The following is a 26664-nucleotide window of genomic DNA, read 5'->3' on the forward strand; positions in this document are numbered from 1 at the left end:
GATAGGAAGGGCAAAGTGTTGGCCAGGTATATAAACTGGGAAGCTATATGTTCTAAACATGGGCTCTATGCTGTGTGTCTGAAAAGCTGTTAAGATATACTATTGTTTTGTGTGTACATTTAACAAATGTTTTACCACAAAATAAAAGTTTTAAAGTAGTTTGCAGGTTGGCCACTAGAGGTCATTTAAAGTCATTTAAAATACCCCAGAAACACAGATATAAACATCCGGTAAGATATTATATCACTCGTTTATTTATATTTTAAAGCAAGTCAAAACATATTATACGTATTTTGCCTTCAGTTTCCCATTATAGACTAACGTTACACTATGTACAGTGTTTGTGAACTCGCTGTGTGTCGATAAAGTTTGTTCAAAGTGTCTCTGCTGCAGCAATGGCGGCTCCCATGTCCTGGAGGAGGCTGGTGCACTCCATGTACACACCAGCCATCGCCGGGGTTTTTACCCGAATATCTGACCGACTTTTCCGTGCACGGGACAGACGAGGAGGGTAAGAGACGCGGAACATCCATGACGTGAAAGAAGAAAGCGTTTGGGTCGTCTGTCGCTTGAGTTGAAGATGCCTTGCTAATGTTGTTGCTGCTAATGCTCTCAGTATCGGACGTTATGTCATTTTGGAGGTCTTGTTTTGATCCATAGTGCACAAACTGTACAAGTACAGTTCTCGATAAATTAGCCACCAACTTGTAACTTGTTTTTAATTGAAATAACCGTCATGGGACTGTTAGCCTAGCACACAGTAGCTAACCTTCAGGAGGAGTAGAGGTTTTCATAACTGAACTTCTGTACATCATGTTCCTCTTGACATTTATGTAACACAAGGGCTGTGTGACACCCTCTGTCACTGCTATCATGTCAGAGTTTACATGTTGTACTGACTGTCATGGTAACACAGATGACATCACTGATTGGCACACCTGCGGCTAAATAATAGTAATACTGTTGGGGCCTTTTCATATGTTAAGGGGGCGTGATAACTTGGCATAGAACACATTTCTATGTAGCAAGATAGATTTAAGGCTCCGTTTCAACACACATACTACTATAGCTTACTATTTATTTTGCGAGATAAATATTTAGTTTGAATCAAAACGTGTCAAAAGCAGTATGCCAAAAATACCAGGATTACTGGTAAACAGTTCTACTGGAGGCGACTATGAAACAAACTATAAAAAATGAATACAGAATAACAGAGAAATGCATATTTAATTAGACTGCTGTGAATATAATGCTCCATGTCAGACTATAAATAATTTACAACTACTTATATTAAAAAAGTAACAGCAGTAGGGCTGACCTCAGACTGTGTGCATGTCTCTGGGCAGCATGGCAAATGGTGTTTTGTATTTCCAGAGATCCCATTGTACCAACAATATTAAGATTTTGGGCTTCATACTGTGTTGAATGTACTAAATGAAGGGTTAAAGTTCAAGGTGTAATGTTATGACAAACTCGTATTTGACAGTTGTAAGCAGTGGCATACTCAGGCCGTTAGAGGAGCAGGGGGTAAATAAGGGGCACCCGCTGTATGCCATGGGGCACCAGTGCGCAGAAAGTTGTGATGCAAACTAACAACATGGGCATTTTTAATATGGAGCAATCCCATGAGGGCACATTATCTTACACGTAGGAGTGTGTGGAGGATGTCACTGGATGTGCACTCTGAGGGCATTATATCATTTTTTATCTACAACAGGGGCATCCATGAGGGCACTTTCACTCCGTTTTGTTTAGGCACGGGGGCACCACGGGGGGGGGGCAATCGTTCCCCCTGCCCCTCGGAACAAAAGATCAAAGGCTACAGATGTGATGCAAATCAAAGGAAAAAAGAAACCACATTGAAATTCTAACAACGGCAATAATCAAAATGCTAAAGCGTCCGCCAGGAAGGAGAAAAGATCAGTTACCTGCAATTCCCACTTTTTGCCACAGGTGCTGCCAAAGAGATGAAAAGAGATTTGGCATTGTTACTTTAAGATAACACCGAGTTCAAAGTTGTTTGTTTTATTTGGTGTCCTGATAAAATCTAGACAGTTCCTGGAAGGTGACTCTCTTTACTGAAAGGAAACAAAGTTTTGGCATGATGCAGCCTGTCATCTTCATATCTTTGCTATCTAATCAGTCATACTTTAATGGTTGTGCATGACCTCCATCTTAAAACTCTGGTTTCGGTGCGAGCCACAGCTGGCACAGGGCAAAGCTGTGGAATGCGTGTGTGACGGAGCAGACAAATGGGATCAGGTCTAATCATCACAGTTATTATAAAGACGACTTTATATAACAGTATGTGGCCAAAAGTATCTGGACGTATACTGTTATGTACTTTAAGCGTGGCGTGTTGTGTTTTTTATGGTATTAGCTTCTTCGTTCTTAGTAAGTCAAATTGTAATCGTCAACATTTTTTGTCAGCAGTCTTCCAGCTTATGGAAACAGTTTGGGGACGAGTCTTTCCTGTTTTAACATGACATCAGCATGACATTGCAAATGTGCTCGAAGCCAGGTTCACAAACTAAGTTTTATTTGCTTAATGTGGAACAGCCACAACCTGAACCGGATCCAACACCTTTTGTGATGAACTGGAGCTCTGACTGCGAGCCAGGCCTTCTTACCTAACTTCAGTGTTAGGTCTCGCTAATGCTCCTGATGCTGAATGGGAGCAAATCCCTGCAGCCAGGATCCAAACTGTTGTTAAAAGCCTTCCATGAAGAGACAACCCCAGAACCCTCCAGCCATCATCTAATGACCTCTAGTGTAGCCAGCGGATACCTGAACCAGGACTTCCTTTTTCTGCATTTCCACCAACGCTCTCGTCTTTTTGCTCTCCACGTGGACTGTTTTCCTGCATACATTTAAAGCCCGCTCAAACATGACTGTTCCATCTACACAACCAGAACACTCCCTACAACAAAGATCTTGTCTCTCACCTACAGATTCTGCAGTCGTGAGTCATTTAAGACAGACAGTTATTTTCCTCTTGAACATTTTGACAGAACTCTCTCCCTCTATTTACTGTATTTATTTATTTATTTGCTTAAGTTTGTCTGTTGCACACACCTTCCCCAATCTCGAAGCTTTCAGTTTTATCTTGCTGGCGGGGCTTATGGATGTGAGCATTGATTACAGGTTTGTTTTTGGACCTCGCTCACCTCACTCTTACAGAGATCCAAACGTTTCAAACACTTCTTTGTTTGTCCATAGTAACTGTGTACCTGCAACTCAGCAGAGACCAAAGAAAACCGTACAATGCTTCTGTTTATTCTCCCTGGGGGACAGACCACCTTTTGGTTTCAGGACGCCGCTCTAATCTTTCCTGGAAATGGAATACTGTTAATATCAGTGGGCCATAGCTCAATCAATATTTTATTAACTAATTTGGCCAACTACTGACTTTAAAGATCTTTTAAGACGATAAAGACAAACTTTTCCATTTTACTTAAAGTTATAATCTCAAAGATCTCGGTTTCGTTCTTTTTGGCGATAAACGGTAATTGCGGGAGCACACTTCCCAGATATCCAGACAGTGTTGCGTGTGTGACGTCCACGGTTGGCTCCGGTTGTAACTCTTGATTTTCCTCGCTGACGGTCGCTTTCCTTTTTAGACTGTTTGCCTTCATCTGAGCGTCGCGTTTGTTTCTTTTTCTTTGGATTTTCACTTATTTTTGAAGTTGTATTTGTAGTCATCGATCTTTTCTTTGTTTGTTCAGCCATAGTAGATTACTGTTTACTCGCAACACTTGCAGAGAGCGGAAAAGCAGCCGCTTAGCTCCGCCTACCCTCCCTGGCAGACCGACCACTGCTGGGTGATGGAAAACGCGTCACTAACTGGGCGCCGCTTGTGATTTTTTCTCTGAAAGTTGCCACAGACACCCAGTCTGTAATACTGGAAATACAAAGGCCTTAATCAGCGGGCCATAGGCTCAATCACCATTGTGTTACCTCATTCGGCGATAGATGGAGACTGAACAGACATTTATTTACATGAAAATCTTCGACATTATAACTTTAAATAATTCGGCCAAAAAAGTGACTTAAAAGATTGAAAATTCAAAGGTTAAAACTTTTAGAAGTAAAGGCCATAAAGACCAACTTTTCCATTTTGCTAAATTAAACCGGTTCTGTCAAAACGCATAAAAAAACAATGACGCACGTTCAAAGTCTTGTAAAGTAATTTTGACTTGACGAGGAGCAAAGACTGACGGATGATTTTTTTTCCCATCACATGCTTCAAATCAGGAGGAATGTGGAGCAGTGAGTCTCGTACCAAAGCAAACAGCTCCTCTATTCACTGGAGTTACAACCTCGAGATTCGCATTATTAAATCAGCCTCTGAACTCATTACATCGGTTATCAAGGCACCGTTACGTCAGATGTCCTGTATAGATAGCATACTTCAGTGTGTTGATATTAATGACTGTACATTGACTCTGTTTTATGGAGGCTTTTATTTCACTGAGGTAACAGCTCATTAAAATGTGTCCCCCTCAGTCCTCACTTTAAAGCGCTGTGCCTTACCTCGTGTCACACTCTTATCTTTTACCTCTTACGACAACTGCAGAGACCTCAGGATCAGCTGGTAGCTCCCGCATGTTACATAACTCTCTGCTCGATGTTCTCCTTTAAGATAACGTTTGTAATCTGCACCACAGCAAAACACAGAGATCCAGTAACTCAGTTAAAGCAACACAGACATAAGAAAGAACTTCCCATGTGCGGTTGAACGGTACGGCTCGTCAGTGTGTTTATGATGGGAGTCGAATCCCAAACAAAGGGGGAAATCCCCCTCCTGTGTTTGCTGCAGAGCTTCTCACTCAGCACAGCAGCTTTGGAAAGAAGCCCTCAGCTGTGTTTCCCCTTTTAATGTGACTTTTGTTTCCTCCGACGACTCCTAGTAGACGGTTGTTGTGGGTCAAGTCCAAACCAAAACGTAAACCATGTGTGTGCGTGTGTGTGTGTGTGTGTGTGTGTGTGTGTGTAGAAGACAATATCAAGGATTTCAGTAGAAGGACTCGATCCGCCTCTGAGGTTTTCTGAGGTTAACACTCCGCCCCGTCTTTATTTCATGTGGTCGCATTGTCAGACCAAACCGTGAGGCGGTACGGCAGACAAGGGGGGGCTGCAGTGTTGGGGTGAATTTAAGGACAATGAGGAAGAAAAACTAGATGCACAGATACTTCTTCTGATGGATCTGTGTCCGTAAAGATAATCCCTTAGTACACCGTGTATTAGTTGTTATTTTAAGCCAAACTTTTTCTGCTTTCATGAAAGTAAACTGAGCTGAAATTATACACTTTTCATAAGTGCAATTATTGTAAAGGAATATTTAAATTCTATTGATCATTTTGTATGTTTTTGTTCCCTTTCTGTGTTTCTTCAGGGTGTAGTTTTCATGTAAGCCAGTCAGATGTCTCTGCCCTTACACATACTTTCTTATGTGAGCTGTGGGACGGTTAAACGATAACTGTCAAATAACTACATTTTTAATGTTTACATCGACGTGTCAGTTGAGCAGCTGGTGGCCAGTTTGCATGAAGGAAACCTGAAGTTAAAGCGTCCCTCTTGTTCTGTGGTTGCTTGCCTTATCTGCAAAGTTGCTGCGTTTTGTTTCACGATACATAAAAGCAACGTTTAAGTCCAGCCTAAAAGGATATTCCTGTTTCTTTCACACAACAAAGCAGCTTTTCATTTAACAGTAGTTTCCGTTTGTCCAATAGTGAAATCCCAGGGGTGTCGTATTGAGACTAAAAATGTCTAATCTGTGCGTCCTAGGGTTTTGTTAACTTCTATGAAGAGTTTTTGTCTTGCAACATTTAGCTGATTTCTGATCGGCTTGCGCAACAACTTCCCCAAAAGAACCATTAATAACTTTATTGTCACAAAACTGTAGATTTTGTTTTTCTGAGCACTTTAAAGTTTGATCCAAAGTTCATTCTTCTCCTTGTAACTCCGGGTGATACAAAAGTCCCACTACAAAGGTCATGAGTCCAAACAGACGACACTTTAGCTCCGTGTGTGCCGAGCAGCTCCCTTCTTCTTTCTTTGAGCAAAATGGCCTCCGATGCCTTGAATACCTCAGCTCTATTTACACTACACCCAATGCAGCTATTTACATAAGTAGCAGACCTATATGTGATATAAGAACGAATGGGTGCATCTCTGGAATAAAAAAAACACTAATTATGTTTTAATATCAATTTGCCTCACATCAACAACAACAGACAACATCAGTTTATTCCCAAGCGCACCCCAATTATACGTCGACATTCCCTCCTGTGATCGCTGCTTGTGTATTTACTCTCACATGTACGTCGCTTTGGACAGAAGCGTCTGCTAAATGAAATTGTAACATCGTAATTATTCTCGTGGCATGTTTTGTCCTTAAGTTGCCGATAAACAGTGAAATTATTGTGTTGCTAAACTAACACTTTATCCATGTGTCCCGCAGCTCCTCGGTGCTGCTGCTGGCTCCCCTCCTGGCCGAAACCGACCCGGCCCCCCGACGCGTCTCCAGACCCTCGGGCTCGGCCGGGGCTCAGGGCACAGACGGCCTCTGCAGCCACTTCCGATGGATGGCAGAACACGTGCCGGCCTTCAGGGTGCCGGGCGCCCACATCCACATCCTCACCTCGCCTGACCAGTTCTACCAGGCCATGAAGGTCGGTGTCGCCGTGGAAACAAACGCTCGAGTTAGGCTACGTAACGATGATGCAGTGAAAAGCAAATGAGACAATACCGACCTTTCACGGTTGTTTCACGTCATCATGTGTTGATGACATGAAACTAGTGTGGCAGAGAGGTGATTAATGAGGCAGTGAAAGTGTTTGAGGTATTGAGGAAGAAGAAAATCCCAGAAGACTTGATTGTTTACTTTGCAGCACCTGATTTGGCAGAGAGGCACCCTGACGCTGACAGGAGCTAATTGTTGAGCTCTAAAGTGACTTTACTACTCTGCATAGCTATGTGACAAATAATATAACTTGTAAATACCATCCTGCGAATATTTGTCAATCAGGAGAGAAATGACAGCAGGTAATACCTTTAAATATGTTCCTTTACGTAGCCCCGCACCTGCTGTGTGTCACCACATCGGAATCCTTTTATGTCTCCTCTCTTCAGCCGATTCAGCAGCTCCAGGAACAAAGGAACAGGATCTGCTGCTGTTTTTTATTCTGCTTTTGTGGCGGCCATGCGGGAGCTCCTCTCATACCAAACTATTTAATCATAGACTTTTATTTTGAAAGATCAGACTCTCGTTTTAGTACAAACAAGATGCTACTTGTGGATGAATCTCTTTGCCAGATGCGATGATTTGTAACCTCTGATGTATTTACACCAGTGTCATAATGACTTGCATGTTAATGAGTCATACTGTGTTACATAAAGAGAATTTGATTAACTGTGTGTAAACGCATGTTAGCGGGGTGTGTGAGCGGGTGTGATTACAAAAACATGTAATTTGCTTTGTTTTTTTTTCCACTTCCCTTAAACATCAAGAGCTGGAAATTCTCCCTCTGAATGCCATTGTGCTGATTTATTTAAAGATCACTCTCTCCACGCACATAAAGTCACACACTCTATACTTTCCTCCGGGCTGCTCGGTGTTATATCACGATGACACTTGAGTTTGCCGAACCGGCGAAACATTTTTAGTGTCACAACAAAAATAAAAGTAGGCCATGTAATTATTTTCTCCTCATGACGGGAAGAAAACTTGAACAGAAAACAGGGTGAAACACTATTAAAAGCTAGATTTAAATTAAACAAAAGCATTTTTTTTTTAGTCTTTGAAGAGGTGACATTTTGGAAACTTGAGTTTGCATGGGGCCTACAGTAAATGTGGCGTCTGTTGTCGGCTTGTGAAGTGACAAGAATCCGGCGATACGATACGTATCATGATACAACTATTAGATATATTGCGATGCTGTGAACAAGTTGGTGTCTTCCAATTGTTTAAATCGGATTTTTAGGTAAACAGTAAAAAATATAAAGAACAAACCACCAAATGCATGAAATCACACAGTGGACTTCTTATGCAATCAGAACATAATGGGATCTGCATTTGTCTTTATCACAGTCCCTGTAACATCCAACTTCACAGCACTTCTTTGTTATTATTCTGAGCACAGGAATTATTATTATTATTATTAACATCTATTAGAAAAATAATGTCTCGCAAAATAGCAACAAAAACTTGATTCAGGATGTTTTGAGAATTGAACTGCATCAATAACTGCAGCATCAATAACCGTTTTGTTCTCTTTGGCGGCACCTGTGGCGATAAACAGTAATTGCAGGAGCACACGTCCCAGATATCCAGACAGTGCTGCATGTGTGACGTCCACGGTTGGCTCCGGTTGTAACTGTTGATTTTCCTCGCTGACGGTCGCTTTCCTTTTCAGACTGTTTGCTTCATCTGAGCGTCGAGTTTGTTTCTTTTTCTTTGGATTTTCACTTATTGTTGAAGTTGTATCTGTAGTCATCCATCTTTTCTTTGTTTGTTCAGCCATAGTAGATTACTGTTTACTCGCAACACTTGCAGAGAGCGGAAAAGCAGCCGCTTAGCTCCGCCTACCCTCTCTGACAGACCAACCACTGCTGGATGATGGAAACGCGTCACTAACTGGGCACGCTTGTCGCCATAGACACCCAGTCTGTAACACTGCAAAAGCAAAGGCTTTCATCAGTGGGCCGTAGGCTCAATCACCATTGTCTCACCTCACCTCATTTAGCGACAGATTGAGACTTAACAGACATTTATTTATGTTATTGAAGCAGCATCTGTTAGCACGAAATAAGCAACAACAGATTATTCTTTGTTCTTCTGTTTAATCTCCAATGAATGTTGCATGGAACACAGTATTGCAAAACTGAAATGACTCAATATTTTCTTACACCCCACCACTCTGTTGACTATTTCAGAGTGTGACACATTTGTGACCAGATTCCAAACCCACATACCCTCACACACACACACGGATTCATTGTTGTTTTTGTTTGTTTTTCTTCGCTCCAGGCTCGCATAAAGACTGCGAAGAGACGAGTGGTGATGGCCTCGTTGTATCTGGGAACAGGTCAGCTGGAGCAGGAGCTGGTGAGGAAAGAAGTGTCTGTGTGTATGTGAGAAGCAAAGAATTATGTTTTTAGTTTGGAGCAGGTGAGAACAATGGCATCCAAACGCAGCCGCGTGCCAAAGAACTGGTCAGAGATGCCAGAAAATGTGAGTCAGAGTCCTCCTCGGGAGAACCGCAGTGTGGTTTGTTCAGAATGAAAATGTACTCCAGGCCAGCTACAAGGAATGACCCTAAAATGCGAGGTTTTATGGGAATACGGAGACCACTGCTGGCATGCGATAGCCTGCTGTTCTTCATGCCTGGAAAGCCTAGCATAACAACATTAACCCGAAGCGAACCACAGTCTGGACTGCTGCTCGTATTCAGCTGTTTTTCATGTTGTTTTTTTCTGACAGAGGCCGAATTACAGAAAATACAGACCAGTCCAACATGTTTAATTCCAGTTTGAAGCGTCTGAATCAGCCGCGATGGCCGCCAAACTCTGTAACCTCACAGGGCGAGGGATTACTCGAAATGTAGAGACCATGTGACTTTTGTTTTCAAGCGCAGGTTTGCTTGTAATTCGACACAATGACCTGAACCCGCTTCAAAATGTGAGCTTGGATGTGGTTTAGACTGAAGAATGCAAACTGCAGGTGTGATTTCGCCCTAAAGCCTGAAAGAAGTAACACCACCTGCGTGCCCAGGTCCAGCACGGAAGATTTAATGCCTTCATTGATTCTGTGAGTGGATCTGTGCAGCTTATTTACCTTAGCGCAGGTTCAGACAATGATACAAATTTGGCATTGTAAGGAAAGGCACACAACGTGCAAAGTGTTTTATAAAAGTGCAACGACGCACATCAAAGCCTTTCAGCAAGTCTTTGCGAGTGCTGCGAAGGTGGAGAAAGTTGTTTTATAGCCTTTTGCGGCTGCAGAGGATAACTCGCCTCGGTAGACGCCCTCATCATTAGCAAAACAAACCCAGGAATACAAAGCTCAGTTTGTCGTTTGCTAAATGGCATGAACAGAAAACAGGACGCCCTTTTTGCTGAAATAATTAATCGGTTGTTAAATTAAAAGCCGGGACTTTAAAGTCGAGCTGAAACGGCATTTCTAGAGTATCTAGCTTCCGTATCGTGACGTATTTCCGAGTGAAACAGGACGTGCAGGCGGGACATATCATTAGAGGGATTTGATTTGATCGTTGAGAAGTGGGCGTAGACAGAAGTTCTCCACAGCGCAGTAGCTAGCTAACTGACCGAGCGTTCTTGGTGCTCTGCGGCTAAATGTTGCAGATTGATCGGTTGAAATTGTTTGGTGCTAACTTACGTAAGCACGCGTGAAATTTAGTTTTACCGGAAGAAAAAATGATCGGATTTTTATATAAGAATACGTAGAAATGGATTTTCTGTATTTTTTTTAACCTATATTGTCAAACAGATGCACAATATTACCGGGGATGTGATCTAAAAGGATTAAAAGCGGCGGCTGCGGGACTGCTACAGCGCCTATGAAACATTCCTACGGGTTGCCATAGTGATAGAAATCTGATGTCACTAAGCAACGATTTGTGACGGCTTCTTCTGCTTCATGCGAAAAACGCTACAATGTCTCTTAAAATTGCTCCAGAGCACTTGTTATATGCTTTAGATGACAATTTACTAATAATCCATACAACTACTAAAGGAAGACTCGAATACAAACAAAATGACAAATACAATAAAACACTCTGATGTTGTACTGACTACAGCAAACCTGTCTTTCTCCCATAATAGACAGCTGGGCTACAACGACAGGAAGTCGCTGCTCAACGTCCTGAGTGTTTCTAATTAATTTCACTGGAACAACTACTCAACCTTTTTAGCTCTCAAAGATTAGCACCATATAGACCGCCATGTGCAATGAGAATACGTGGAATTGAGGACAATGAGTCCATCAATAGTAAATCAGTGCTTGGCTCTTTTAATCATGCTCTGATGCTTGTTCTTGTGAAGGTGGACTGTATGGAGGAAGCTCTGCAGCGCTCACAGGACGACAGCCATGCTCCGGACCTGAAAGTCTCTGTGCTGCTGGACTACACACGAGGATCACGAGGTTGTTCACATTTTACATCTGATTCTTGTAACTCTTGTTGCACAGAGAGAGATCGTATTTAGATGACGAACGGAAAGAATTTCAAATCTGATACAGGCTTTGATAAGGTGTCCATATAGGTTAAAGGGCCAGTTCACAGATTTTCAGCCTCAGTCCTATCATGCTATTATGGGGAGCTAATGCCGTTATGGTAGAAGAAAAATGCAATTTGGCTCTGTGCCTTTGGAGGACGCTATCCGATCTCCAACGGGCCCTGGAAAACCTCCGCCAGACTACGTAAAATGCGTCATCTGGCGGAGGCCAGGGAGCTTGCTGAACTACACTTCCTCAATCTAGGACGCCCGCCTCCGATGTCATGTCTCGTTCAAAATCATCAGGTTTGAAATGTAGACTGCAGACCTGAAGATTTTTGAGACGATCCACCGGTATATTCTCGTTGTATTTTGGATTCTGTACCGCTCTGACCCATTGCCTTCAGCGATCAATGTCCTTGACTGGAAAACGTTAGTATTTCGCTCCAGCGTCTCTCGCTGGGCCGTTCCTTTCAGAGGGAGGGGCGCAATGCACGCTGGGTGTTGTAGGAATGTAGACTGGGCGAAACCACGAGCTGTTTGTACAACTTTCTCCACAGCTGTGGCGCCAATTTCAAATATTATTGCTTATATCGATTACAGAGAACACCAGCTTTGACTGACAGGGGACAAATTGCTCCTTTAAGTTGGGTTGCCAGATATTCAGAAAGGTGTTGTAGTCATTTCTTAGAGTATAAGCAATCTTTTCGAGTGGATTAATTTCCACCATCTAGCTATGAGAAGATGCAAATCAGACTTCCAAGTAATTGCTATATACTTCCTTACATTGCACAATGCTACTTCGAAAAACCTCTTCTGAAATGTTCTTAAATTTCCAGTTGCAATGCAGAAACGAGCCCTCCTCTGTCACACCTAAAACGCATGCTGGATATCTCTCAACATCCTGATTGTATGTTTGCATCTTTGGCGTTCAGGACAGGTAAACTCGAGGACCATGCTGCTGCCGCTGCTGCAGCGCTTCACCTCTCAGATGCGAGTGTCTCTGTACCACACCCCCGACCTGAGGGGGCTGCTGCGGCTGCTCGTCCCTCAGCGCTTCAACGAGACCATCGGAGTCCAGCACATCAAAGTGTACCTGTTTGACGACAGCATCATCATCAGCGGGTACGTCGTCGGTTCCTGGGAACAAAGTTTAGCTGCCGCTGCAGCGTCAGTATTTTTTCACTAAAGCTAAAGTTCAAACGTACGTTCTGCTTTCACCCTTGTTATGATCCGTGTCATAATGCTACCTTATCAAAGTGCAGGTGTTTTTACTTCTATTCCTAGGAATTGTTCCAAGCGTTCACCGCTGCTTTGTGCTCCAGGCCCAACGGGCACGGTGCCGGTTTGTGTGGTTTCCACTCCATTGCAGCTCGGCACACAAAATGGCTCGTGCTGCTTTCACTGGCCTGAAGCGACGACTTGTGGGGAGGGAACACAAAATACCATGTGTGCAAAACAAAAGACTAAAGACACTAAACACATATAACCATATTTGCCTTAATAGGAGACATCCCCTGTTTTGTAACTGCGTTTGGGGAAAATACAACACTTTGACACGAGTCCTGTTCAGACTGCTCCCTCATGTGTGAAGTCTTGTTTGTTTTTTCACTGTGAAAGCGAAAGTGGCTGCGTTACTGAAAACGATGTGCAAGTACAAGTATGTCAAAAACAGTATTAGAAAAAAACAGGATGTCCTAATCCATCTGGTTGCATATTGTAGCGTACAATGTAGCAGACTTTTGCCTATTTTTAATTTTATTTTATTTCAATTTATAAACGATACACTCTTCTCACAACAACAAACAATACGACTTGCATTCTTAACAGTGAAACAAAACAGAATAAGACAGAGCTTCACACTTTTAACCCACACATGAAACCAACCAGCTCAACTTCAGCATTTTCCTCTTTTTATGGCTTTTCTGACCCATAATCCTTTGCAGCAGAAGAGAGGTCACATTGACTTTCTCGTGTCTCTTTGCATCTCAGCATCCTTTTTCTTTTTACAATATTCAGATTTTGGGCTACAAACAGCGACAGATGTACAGACAAGGCCGATACAGCGTTGATAAGAGAGTCGTTAGCACGTTAGCTTTAAGTATTTTGTGAACCAGGAAGTAAATCCAAAAAGGAACCACAATCATTGAAACCTTCACTTTGAGAAAAAATGTCCACACACACAAAATTTCCCTCATTTTTCTTCTCGCCAAAACACTTCTGTCGTCTCTTTGTGGTTCAAGATTCAAGATATTTATTGTCACTCCAGTTGCACAAGTACAACTGTGACATTCTGTAGCCGGGGGCTACATTTAAAAAGAGGGATGTATTAAATATAAAAGGCATAAAATATAATAAAATATATATGTAACAAAAAAGGGAAGTGGTGCTAAAAATCAAAGTACGTTTAGACCTAAATATATACATTTAAGGTGCAACTTAAACATAACACCAGTAACTAACCTAAAATAACTCAAAGAAGCCCTCACAAGTGGAGCTCCCGTGCAAGTCGTCCTCATCCTGCTGTGCCCGTCTCCCCTCTTAGAAGTTCTTCTCAGTCTTCCCCCCTCTTATGTTTCAGGGCGAACCTGAGCGACTCGTACTTCACCAACAGGCAGGACCGCTACGTGCTGCTGGAGAACTGCAGGGAGGTCGCCGACTTCTTCTCCGACCTGGTGGAGGCCGTCGGGGACGTTTCCCTGCAGCTCCAGCCGGACGACTCGGTCACCATGCTGGAGGGGATGGTGCACCCGTACAAAGGTAGAAACCATACACGAGCCTGAGTGTGTGTGTGTGTGTGTGTGTGTGTGTGTACACACTGACTCATGTTTACCCTCCAACATGTTTTGACACTGTTTGACACTTTGTGCTCCAGTTTTTCAGCAAGAGGAGCCGATGGGTTTCGCTAATGGAGCTTGAAAGCTTAGACAAGCGAATAAATGATGGTCAGAGTGTGTGTGTGTGTGTATGCGTGTGTGTGTGTGTGTGTGTGTGTGTGAGAAAGTACAGTTAGAAAGATGGAGAGAGCTCTTGCGGTTGGCTAGCCATGCAGCCGGATGTGAAATTGTCAGGATTTTCTCTCCATTCTTACGAACACACACACACACACACACACACACACACACCAACACACACACTTGAACTGTGTGTCCGTAACTGGAGCGCAGACTGCCAGGATGTTAGTTTGAGGAGTGAATGACATCATGTCTGCAGGATCGAGCCGCTGTGGTAACGAACTCCAGGAATAGAGTTGTGATGTCAGAGTGTTGCTGGAAGACGATATGAAGTGGAAACACACACACACACACACTCTCTTAAGGCGCTGGTGAAATTCTAATGAAACACATTAGTAAGGTTGAGGGCTGATAACTGATAATAAAAATAGAGGAGTTCCAATGTACAAAAATAACCGATGCGGCTCAGTCATTGAGAGATAACAGGCAGCATAATGAATGATTGTTGCTGTGCAGTTTAAAGGGTCAGTTCACTTTAATACTCCCGCCTGATAATTGGTATGAATTTCTTTTTCGTTTCACCCCACACACTTAACTTAACATTGTGTGGAATTAGTTTCATTTGGCCTCAACCAATCAGTCGTGACACTAGATCCTCCCAGTCGTTCTGTTTTCTAGGAGAAGCTAGTCGGACTTCTTCTCACTGATCAAACAAATATGTTTTGTCTCTTTGAATGTCCTGGTGGAAGATTTGGGACATTTTGTTGCAAGTCATAATAAAGGAGTTCAATTTAGCTGCTCAAGACCCACTTATGATGAAGCTCATTAGTTTTCTTTGGGACACGAGCACATGGCAGTGCAAGGCATCGATGGATTTGAGGGGGGGGCGGCTGTGGCTCAGTGGTAGAGTCGGTCGTCTTTCAATCGAAGGTCGGAGGTTCGATCCCCAGCTCCCTCAGGCTACATGTCGAAGCGTGCTTGGGCAAGACACTGAACCCCAAATTGCTCCCGGGTATGAGTGTGATATCTGATTGACAGTTGGGCACTTTACGTAGCAGCCTCTGCCATCAGTGTCTGAATGGGTGAATGTAATATGTAGTTGAGTGGTTGCAAAGACTACATAAGCCCTATATAAGTACAGTCCATTTACCATTCCAGACTGAACGGCATCATGCTAACTGTCATTTGGGTAAAGACATTAAAGGCGTTACAGTGACGCCCATAAGGACACATATTTTACCTGGAAACACGTTTTGATTTGCCAAAAAAAATAAAAAGAAACGACAAAGAGAAGTGACACAGTTGCAATATAGGAATTGCAGTGTGAAGATTTTTGTTCTGAGATCCCTCTTCCCTGGCCTCCAGGAACTCGGGTACCAGTTGCTTATTTCTGCAATGTTTGCTAATGTGGGTTGACACTCTTTCAGTAACAATCTTTTTCTGTCTGAACACACTTTCAATTTGATGAATACCCACTATGAGGCCTACTTCTATAAACATTTAAAATCTGAAAGAAGCGTTTTCCAAGATGACACCGATCTCCCATCATGCTCCTCTCTGCTTCTTGTTCCTATGTGGCTGTAAATTTCCTCAAACAAACTCGGAGCTCCGGGCACTGTGACCCAGAGATCAGTCTGACCCGCTCGTCTTTATCTGTGTGTATCCTCACCTGCTGTGTCTCCATGGCGACCAGGCAACAGGCAGGACTTCTCTGTGGCGGCGAGGGAGCGCATCATGGAGGTGATGAACACGGCGCACGTGAGGCAGCAGCTGCTGAACGGCTCGGAGGACTCTGAGGACGAGGGGATGAGCGAGGCGGAGGAGGACACCTGGGTGTTTCCTCTGGTGCAGATGAAACCTCTGGGGATCCAGGTGGACGAGCAGGTCACACAGGTGAGGCTCCACACACGAGCGTGCGATGGCAGAGGCCTCCTCTGATTGGTTGAATCATGTTTTGCAAGAAGTTTACAGAAACAATAGTTAACAGAAAACTAGAATGACCGCCTTGTGGTTGTAGTTACATTTCTGTCTGGGTATAAATTAGGGATAGACCGATTATCGGCCGGGCCGATATGCGGCATTTTGACGCATATCGGCATCGGCCTTTTTTTTAATTTATTTTTTTTACTTGACGGCTGTTAAGAAAAAAAAAAAAAAAGGCCGATGCCGATATGCGGCATTTTGACGCTTTTTTTTTTTTTTAATTTGACGGCCGATAAGAGTTCATTTCTTTGCCAATTTTATTTAACTTTGTTTTATTTACTTTATAAAACTTCAGGAAGTTATTTATTTATTTATTTAAATTTTCAGTTAACTTTATAAGAGATGCTGCTGACCCTGGGAACTCCCTGCGCTTTTTGTTTGTTTGTTTAATAAACATATGCTTAAAGGCATTTAAACAAAGTTTAGTGTTGGAGTTTGTATTATTCAAAATTTTGACGCCAATATTTTCACTTTTACTGCAAATGAATATCGGCTCCAAATATCCGTTATCGGCCTCCTTGACTACTAATAATCGGTATCGGTATCGGCCCTGAAAAAACCATATCGGTCTATCTCTAGTATAAATGTCATCACTTCATCATTTTAAACCAATGAGAAATGTGTGTGAAATTTTGTCATAATTAGCCTATGAATTCTTATAACCCTATCTACATGTAAGTTTAGCTTCTAGATCTAAAATTTAACTTGAGATGTGTGGTAGAATTTTCCTGATTCAGATGTTAGAGTAAGAAGAGATGTGTGAGAGAGCATCCACTGAGGCCCAGAGAACTCTGCGGTCAGACCAGATGTGTTACTGTGCAACAGGTTCACGATGACCCCTGGCAGCATCAGTCGTAAGTCCCACTGTATGCTAGAGAAGATATGCACCACTCGCTACATGGCCTTCGAGTTATCTGTTATTGTGGACAGAATGGCACCAAGCCCGCGTCTTGCTTGTTAAGTTCCCCTCCCTACTCTCATTCTTGCTTTCTGCCCACTGAGGTTACACGTCTTATTTGTCCAAAGGTAAGATTGCACATTCAGTACTTCTGAGATTAGACACGGTTTCAGAAAATGTCCTTTAAGGGAAGATAGTACGTAGACATCATAGCATTCGAATAGGTTAAATACTGAGCTCAAGGGCGGGTCTGGTAGAATTGACTTGGTGCACTGATGCTCTGAGTGTACTGTATTGTCACTTCTCCTTGATCAAGTATATAAACTCTTCAACTTAAGACATCTGAGTCTCCCGAGTCTTCTTCGTCTTCTTGTTCCTCAAGCTCAAGAATTTCCATCACAAGATGAATTCCCTTGACGCTGTGTCACGAAAGTCGTTCAGTGTTCAGATTTCCCAGCTTCCTCGATCCGACCTCCGTTCAACAAACGAGCATTTTAAAAGTTTTCTTCAGACCTGACAAAGCTTGAATTTTTACTTCTTACAAATCTGCATCGTGATGTTGAAATGTCGGCGAAGGTAAGACCCGTTAATTAAAGTCAATCACAAGAAAACGGTTTCTCTTTCTGTAACAATGCAGAGGAAGTCTTGGCGGGAAGTTGATTATCGCTTACCGCCCGGCACGTTCACCGAGTCCCCAGAGGCTCTATTGTCTCAGACTATAGCTGATGGAATCCCAGATTGCAGTGACCTTGACCTTTGACCACCAAAATCCAATCAGTTCATCCTTGGTGAAGAAATTCCCTCAAGGTGTTTCTGAGATACCGTGTTCACAAGAATAGGACGGACGGACGAACAACCCGAAAACATAATGCCTCCGGCCGCAGCTATCGGCGGCGAGGAGGCTTAAAAAAGTTTTCTTTCAGCAGGTTTCAAAAATAAGTTCTCGTGAAGCAAAGAGAAAGTTGAGATAAAAAATGAGCTTTAATTAAACGGTTTAATTAATCTAACTGATGAAGCTTTTATAATTAGATTGTTACCTGGACGAATCATTTATCTTCCACCTGTTTGCTTTCAAGGTAATAATAACAAATCATGCTGTGCTCTACAACAGGCCGTGTGTATAAGGCAGTAATAAAACCAGCTCTGATTAAATCCCAGCATGCAGTTTTATTCCTGTAACACTTTTTCCATCACTTCTCCTGAAACCTGCAGCGCCTGCTGACGGACGCCGGGCCGGACTCCACTGTGTTCCTAACATCAGGTTACTTCAACCTGACCCGGGCGTACATGCGGCTGGTGCTCGGGGCCGGAGCCAGCTACCGCATCCTCACCGCCTCCCCCGAGGTCAACGGCTTCTTCGGAGCCAAGGGCGTCGCTGGAGCGATCCCCGCGGCTTACATCCACATCGCCAGACAGTTCTACAACCAGGTGTGCCGGCTGGGCCAGCAGGAGAGGATACACCTGCACGAGTATCACCGGTCACAGTGGACCTTCCACGCCAAAGGTGGGAGGAAACATACAGAAGAGTCTAACAAAGGGTTGAGTGTAGGAGTAGTAATTCATACTGACTTTAGCTTTCTGTGGCTCCATTTTTAACAGTTAGTTTCAGCACTAATCAACATGGTTTTAAAACAATCTTCAGGTTAGTTTAGCTTGGCTCAGTTAACACATAAAACTCGTCTGTCTGGCTGCTCTTTGCTCTGCTGCTCTTGTTGTGGTCTCAGAGGAATTCAGCGTGAGAGATGAGGGCCTGTACAGTCATCGCGTCGTAGCCTCAGGACAAGGATGTACGCTCACTCTCATACTTTGGGGTTTTGGATCCACGCTGGGGATTTCTGCATGTGCTTCCTCTTAGTTGTGGTCAGAGCCGACAGAACTCCCCGCTGGAGGAGGCTCTCTGAAGAGTTACCTCGTCACCGGCTCACTCCAGTTTTCCCCCTCCTGCAGGTCTGTGGTATTACCTCCAGGGGCAGGACCGGCCCTGCCTCACTCTAATTGGCTCGCCTAACTTTGGTTACCGCTCGGTTCATCGTGACCTGGAGGCGCAGATCGCAATAGTGACAGAGAATGAGGAACTGCAGAGCCAGCTGCAGGAGGTTGGCTCTTTGTTTCCTTAAACCACAGCTAATAAAATAATGATGCTGATGATAAATGACTGTGCTGAATTCACACCTGTGTTTTAAACTCATTCAGGAGCAAGAGACGTTGTACCAGCGCTCCACAGAGGTGTCATCCTCCACGTTTGAGCAGCCGGACCGCCACGTCAAGCTGTGGGTCAAACTGGTCACTCCCCTCATCAAGAACTTCTTCTGAGACTCAACCAGGTGGAAGCACACACATGTACAAACTCACCAAGCATAACATTTTTGAAGTTTTTAAAGGATAATTTTAGTTTGGGTATGCACCGATCATGATTTTATTTAAATAATTGATTAAAATGTAATGTGAAAGAAGTTCCCCTTAACTCTCTGAGGCGTTTTAGAGTCGTTCAGCTCTTTGTTTTTGTGCAGTCTCACAGCTCTCCTCAGCCTTGTCCTCAGATCCAGGTGGCAGCTCTTTCAGTAAAAATTCACTGTTGACAACCTGCCCTGCACCGAACAGCAGACAAACAAAGTTAGCAACTAGCTGGTAAACAGTTAGTGAAGCATTTGGCGACTAATGAGCCAAATATTTCCCTGTTTACGTAAGCAGCTGTTGGCTAATGAATTCACCATTACAAGCTAAATATAACTCCCGAAGGCATTCCCTGATTTATCGTCTTTGTCACACTAAAGAGGAGCATAGTTTTAACACAATGACCATAACTGATTATGGACGATATAAACTGAGTTTATAAATCAAGTGAGAAGTAGGTTTTTTTTATAGACAGGTATAGAATTGGATTTTGCAACCTGTTGAGTCGCCCCCTAATGGCCACAAGAAATAATGCCGTTTTAAGACACTACTTCTTTTATACCATCTGATGTTAAACTGATAATCTCGAAGACTTCAGTTTCGTGCTGTTGAGCGCCACCCACTGGCGATAATTATAATTGCGGGAGCGCACTTCCCAATTTAACGTCTACTGTTGGCTCCCTTTGTTACAGTTGTAACTCTTGATTTTCCTCGCTGACGGTCGCTTTCCTTTTCAGACCGTTTGCTTCATCTGAGCGTCGAGTTTGTTTCTTTTTCTTTGGATTTTCACTTCTTGTTGAAGTTGTATCTGTAGTCATCCATCTTTTCTTTGTTTGTTCAGCCATAGTAGATTACTGTTTACTCGCAACACTTGCAGAGAGCGGAAAAGCAGCCGCTTAGCTCCGCCTACCCTCTCTGGCAGACCGACCACTGCTGGCTGACGGAAAACGCGTCACTAACTGGGCGCTGCTTGTTGTTTTTTCCACCAAAGTCACCACAGACACCCAGTCTGTAATACTGCAAATGCAAAGGCTTTCATCAGTGGGCCATAGGCTCAATCATCATTGTGTTACCTCATTAGGCGATAGATAGAGACTTAACAGACATTTATTTTAATGAAAATCTTTCCTGCATTTTTAGCTTTAAACTAACAAGTAACGCAGTGCAGGAGAACAAATCTAAACATGTCTGACTAAAAATGCAGCATTGCAGATTAAAAAGTTACATAGTGCAAAAAATAGGAGGCATGATACTACTAGTTTATAACGTTAGGTAAAAGGTCATTAGAGTGTTTTATGTGACAAACTGTACAAAACCCAGAGAAACTAAGGTCACAATAAATCAGAGAAAAGCAGCAACATTTTTATTGGCATTGTTGCTCCAGTTCAGATTAAGTTTCTACCAGTACTAGAAGTTATGAGAACATAAACAACATCAACATAAACAATAGAACAAATTTGTTGCACCTTCCTGCATTTATGCATTGTTTCCATTGTTTTAATTCAGATTTGGTCTTTATGCCGAGTAGACAAAATACAACCCTGAACACAGTGTACAGAAACACACACGTAGAAAACAGGCTGTGGCTTCTTAGAAATGCCTGCAGTCATTGTGGTGCGTCCTAAAATCGCGGATCCCGTCCTCGCCTTCCCAGCAGAGAGAGCGAGCGGGGACGGCGGGTCGGCTGATTCACCCGTGTGGAGCAGTGAGTCAGCGCGGTGTTTAATGATGATTTGACTCTGTGGTCTGTGTGTGTGTGTGTATGTGTTAACCTGAGTCCTGTTTGGGCCTGGAGAGGAGCAGTCAGAGAGTTCATCAAACCCTGAAAGTACAGCGTGAAGATTTCAAGTTAATTTTGAATTTGTAGAAAAAGATGAGAGCAGAAGACGGTCAGCAGTTTTTCTCAGAACAGGAAGTGTGACAGGCGGGGTACTGACGGTAAATGGGCGGTGCCTTATCGCTACCTGAACAGAGTCATGGAAGAATCAAACTTGTGATCTGCTGCCAAAAGGAAATCAAATCTTTTCAGCACTGGAGTATTATTATTCACAAATATGTTTGCAGGAGATGTATAAATACCTCGGAGACAAAGACGTGACCTCAAGCACATGCAGGCCTTTTGTTGGGAAACATTTAAAGGACTGGAGTTACTGGCATTATTACGCAAGAACACGGAGAGGTCGAGCTGCGAGACTGTGAGCTGTGAACTCGGGCTAAATGACGAGTTGAAGTTTAAACATTTAGTTAGAAGAAGGAAAGTGTCGCAGTGTCGTCATGATCTTCATAAACTTGTTCCTGCAACATTTACATCCTGCAGCTACTCAAAAACAATTGAAACAAACACAGCTTATTATGAAAGAAAATTTGATTCCAATTCCAGTGATATCCTGATGAAGCAAACAAACTTTAAAGTCCCTGCTGTCGTTAACAGACTTAACAGACATTTATTTACATGAAAATCTTTCCTGCATTTTTAGCTTTAAACTAACAAGTAACGCAGTGCAGGAGAACAAATCTAAACATGTCTGACTAAAAATGCAGCATAGTACAAAAAATAGGAGGCATGATACTACTTGTTTATAATGTTTAGGTAAAAGGTCATTCGAATGTTTAATGTGACAAACTGTACAAAACCCAGAGAAACTAAGGTCACAATAAATCAGAGAAAAGCAAAGATCTGAGAACGAGCAGCCTGTTTGTTACTGGTTTATTTATCAGCCACACCGAGATAAAGATCGTTACACTGGAAAAAGAAATAAAACATATGTAATTGATCTAGGGCATCTGCAGATCCTGTTCCTGGTCAGGCTTATAGATCAGGTTAAAACGATTAAAAACATACTTAAATCAGCCTATTTAATAACATTTACTACTGTTACTAAACTACACAACAGATTTCAGACGTTTTATTTTTGTAATATCTTAAATTCTTGTATTTTTCGATCATGTCTTTGTTGCATTTTGTCAACAACACATTCCAACTGGGCCCCTCCTCACCAGAAGCTCAGTGTCACTCTCTCGTGGGAGAACACGCCCACCCCGCCGAGGTAACACCGACAGTGCGCTAGCATGCTAGCCGCCGGTTAGCTTTTTGCTAGCATGCTAACCGCCGGTTACCGTTGCGCAAACATGCTAACCGCTGGTTAGCTTGGCGCTAGCATGGTAACCGCCGGTTAGCTTGTTCTACCCGGTTTGAGGCACCTACCTGTCCAACAGACAGAACGCCGTCGCCAACGCTCTTTCACCATGTTCGCCGGTCTGAATGGGGGTTAGTTGCTAATTTGAACCACTCCCATACTCACCTATACGCTGTGATTGGCTCAGGGAACCACAACAGCGCCTCTCCTGAAAACGTCCCGTGCAAAGCAGAATAGATGCAGAGGGAAGGGTCTCACAAGGGTCTGCGGATTATATTTGTAAAAGTCTCTGTTTTATTTTTCTAGGAAAATCCTACTTATTATACCTTGAACTCAGCATATTTAATAACATTGATCACTGTTGCTAAATTAGTCAACAGATTTTAGACGTTTTATTTTGTAATATCTTAAATTCTTGTATTTTTCAGTCATGTCTTCTTCCGTAGCAACACTCACTGAAAACAAACTTTACTCCAGAAAAGAAACACTGAGCGCCCTGTTCGCTTATTTATCAGATTTTTTTTTTCTCAGTGGTGTTTTGTTTCCATCTGTTTTGGTCATCTGTAGACTTTACCGCCTTTTCCCGACAGGAAAAAACAAAACACGTCCTTCCAACAATAGCTTTGTCGGGTAAAAGCATTTAAAAAAAAATCCTTCCTTATCGTCAGCACAGCAGGTCTATTGTTAGAGACTAATGACAACAGGTTGGAGCTTCTCCAAACAGATCGTGTTGAACAGACTCGTCTCAGGGTCAGCGGGGTTAAAATACAGCTGATGTACACAAAGCAGCATCAGACCGGCTGGTGTGATGGACACAGCTGCCCTCTAGTGGTGAAGCTGGGGATTCACATTGTGGTTTTACAGGTTGAACTGGCCCCCTGTGACACTTTATGTTGAAGGATAGGACCAGGGCGTGTGTTTCAATAATTATACCAAATATCATGGCAAATAATGAGTGATAGATTGGATGAAGCACTATGTTAACTCAGAGCATGGGAGCTTTTGCCTTTTTGAACAGGAAGTTATCCAACTTTGTTTTGTGTTTTTTCAGGGATGCGCTAAATTGTATTTTTTTTCCCACTTCAGCCAAATTCCCTTCGACTTTAATTCCCATTTCTTCAATCATTTACAAAAACATACAGTAGATTATGAATAAAAACAAAGAAAAATGACGGTAAATAAATCCTAGGTGTGGAGAGGCAGAAAACAGGCATCCGAGGCACTCTGATGTTGAATAAAAATCCTTTATTTAATCATGGATAGGTCCAGTCAGCGCGTTTCAACTCAGCAGAGTTTCAGCAGGACATACATTTTATTTTTCACTACAACAACATCTACCCCAGTTTTTTGACCCAGTGCAGAACTCCCTTAATTTTTTCTTCACACAGTAGATTTTTGCATATTTCACTTGCCGAATGCTACTTAAAGTAGGACGTCAAATCCAAAAAAAACTTTTTGTTTTTACAGAAAAATCATAAAACTGTGGAGAATTGGGGATTTTCTTTTCAACGATAATGGTTCCGTTGAACTTTTCTCTGACTGGCTGATCTTGCTCTGAGATTACATGTGATAAAAACATGATCTGCTACAACACTTCAGTTACCTTCTTGATAAATGTGTTTTGTTTTTTAGGATTTTATTTATAGGACAAGTGCAGGGAGACAGGAAATGTGGGAAGCAGAGAGTGGGGGATGACATGCACCAAATGATCGGCAGACTGAGAGTCCAACCTTTGGATAGCGCGTCGAGGACTGTAGCTTCCATACATGGGGCGTCTATGGATAATTAACTGGACTTGTTGCTAGTTTTTTTAAGAACCAGAGAACCAAAATAACAATATTTTACAGTTTTGTTTTTTAACAAGAAAAACAACACAGGATAATAAAACTATTTTGATCATGCAAAAATATTTATGTGATATTTCAGTTTTGTCCTTTAAATTAATTTGCAAAGAAAACCAGCGTTTGTCATTAAGTTGTATTTAGTGTAGATCATTTTAGCGTAAGGCTGCGAAAAAGAGAATTATTTCTGAACGGACCCCAATTATACTATAATTTCATGTGAGCCCAACGACCCACCAACACCAGACGGTGCTAACCAGTCACAGGCAAGAGCTCAGGTTAACGACTCTCCCTTGCTTACACATCTAATTGCATACTAATGACCTGCAGAGGCTTAAATCTCTCGCTCCGTCCACCAGGCAGTTTAGGAGAAGCCTTTCGGATGAGAGGTGAAACGTCTTCAAGAACTTCAACCAAGCCCAGTTGCCTTTTGGATTTAGCTCTGAACTACTATGACCTGGATGACTGAGAACCTTCACAGACAACTCTTTTTCTTAAACGATGCTCCTGTAACGTGTAACATCAGCCTTCACGTGTCGTCCTTCCTGATAACAATGATTCACTCGTTCCGGACTCTGCAGGGACGTTGATGGAGACCAAACGCTGAACATATTTCTGTGTTGTGTTTTGAGCAGGAGGCGGGTGGCTTTGGTTTTCTTCGCTCCAGACGTTGAAGGTTCTCGGTGGGGGTCGCTCCTGCAGACGGGAAGGTCAGACACACTCGAGTATCGGTGGCGTGTTTGGAGACTCTTGAGCTTCTTCTTGGCGTGGAACAGTCAGCAGTGTGTCCCGGGGACGTGACGCTCTCTCACACACACTCACACGGACAGGAGCAGGTTGTGGTGCATTCAGGGGGTAAATCCTCTTTTTTTTCATGTTAACTCCAGTTCCTTTGGTTTACCTGCATAACTGTTACTCCACTAGATTCTTTACAGTGGAGTTCATCTCACTGTGACATTAGTTTTTTATGTATTACTAATAACAAAAACAACTTGTACTACACTTCTCTGCCGTTACGTGTTGCATGTATGAAATAGCAATAGAGACTTCAGCAGTGAAGCACAGTCGGGTGTGGTCAGCAATTACAATCCTTTGAGGAGCCTTAATGACTGTTTAAGAGCTCTGACAGCCAGTTTACAGCAGTAATCAAAGCTAACTGTACAGTGTCCGTGTTATTATCTTTGTAAATTAAAGGACAATGATGGGAGTTTTTAAAAATGACTTTAAATGTGTCTTCTTTTTTGTTTGGAAGTTGTCTTCTTTCCCCCTTCAAATACAAAGACAGCATTTTATTTTGAAGTGGCTAAAGGGCAACAAAAATCTGCCCTACCCTCATCTCTGTTTACAGATTCTACATTGAAGTCTGTAAGCAGTGAGGTGGATTTTAGGGACGGCAAGTGTTCTGGTTTCCGTTTGTACTACGCTTGTAGTCCAAGTTATATTGACCAATCACGTATCAGCAGGCTGCGGCGTATGCAGGAAAAACAGTCTGTGTGGAGAGCAAAAGCAGGCGTAATGTAATCCGCCGTTATGACACCCCGGCTCCCATCAGCGTGATCTGACAACGATTTAGCTTCTTATTAATCTCTATAAACAGACATCTGCATGCTAACAACAATCTGTTCTAGATCTAAAATTCAACCCGAGATAAATTCCCTGATGCGGTGTCATTAAAGCTGTTCAGCGTTCAGATTTCCCGACTTCCTCGAATACGTCAGAAATGATTCATCCGATCTCCGTTCTCATTTTAAAAGTAGTTTTCTTCTCCTCTTGAGGACAGACCTGACAAAGCTTCATTTTGACTTTTTACTAATCTGCATCATGATGTTCAAATTTCAGCAAAGATAAGACCCGTTAATTAAAGTCAATCACAAGAAAAACGTTTCTTTCTCTGTAAACGATGCAGCACGCGGAAAAGGAAGTCTTGACTGGAAGTCGTTTATCGCTAACCGCTGGCTAAACCGGACACGCCCACTGTTGTCCCCAGAGGCTATACCGTCATCAGGCTATAGTAGATGGGATCCGAGATTGGCCTAAACTCAGATCCAAACGGCAAAACACACACAGTTCTAGACAAGCTGGTGAACAGAGCCAGGAGGTTACTCGTCTTTGTTGTGTTCAAACTAAGGTCACATAAATCTGACAAAGCAGCTCTTATGAAAGTGGCTCAAATCAGAGAAATGGATCCGATTCAAGATTTGTTCTGTTCACACTGTCATGAG

General features: G+C 42.7%; 1 protein-coding gene across 1 annotated transcript; it reads left to right on the top strand.

Annotated features, from left to right (window-relative positions):
* Nucleotides 1-395: 395 nt before the first annotated feature.
* LOC138593207 (CDP-diacylglycerol--glycerol-3-phosphate 3-phosphatidyltransferase, mitochondrial) lies at nucleotides 396-25644 on the top strand. Its single transcript, XM_069664109.1, has 11 exons — nucleotides 396-511; nucleotides 6464-6674; nucleotides 9032-9109; nucleotides 11065-11164; nucleotides 12171-12360; nucleotides 13817-13995; nucleotides 15883-16082; nucleotides 18283-18574; nucleotides 19018-19166; nucleotides 19264-19394; nucleotides 25078-25644. Exons 1-10 carry the CDS (start codon nucleotides 396-398, stop codon nucleotides 19381-19383), a joined length of 1635 nt encoding a protein of 544 aa, XP_069520210.1. The 3' UTR covers nucleotides 19384-19394; nucleotides 25078-25644.
* Nucleotides 25645-26664: the final 1020 nt, after the last annotated feature.

This window comes from Semicossyphus pulcher, unplaced genomic scaffold (genome assembly GCF_022749685.1).
Source record: "Semicossyphus pulcher isolate SPU_LCO1_2020_fin unplaced genomic scaffold, fSemPul1.0.p SCAF_16, whole genome shotgun sequence".
NCBI classification, from domain to species: domain Eukaryota; kingdom Metazoa; phylum Chordata; class Actinopteri; order Labriformes; family Labridae; genus Semicossyphus; species Semicossyphus pulcher.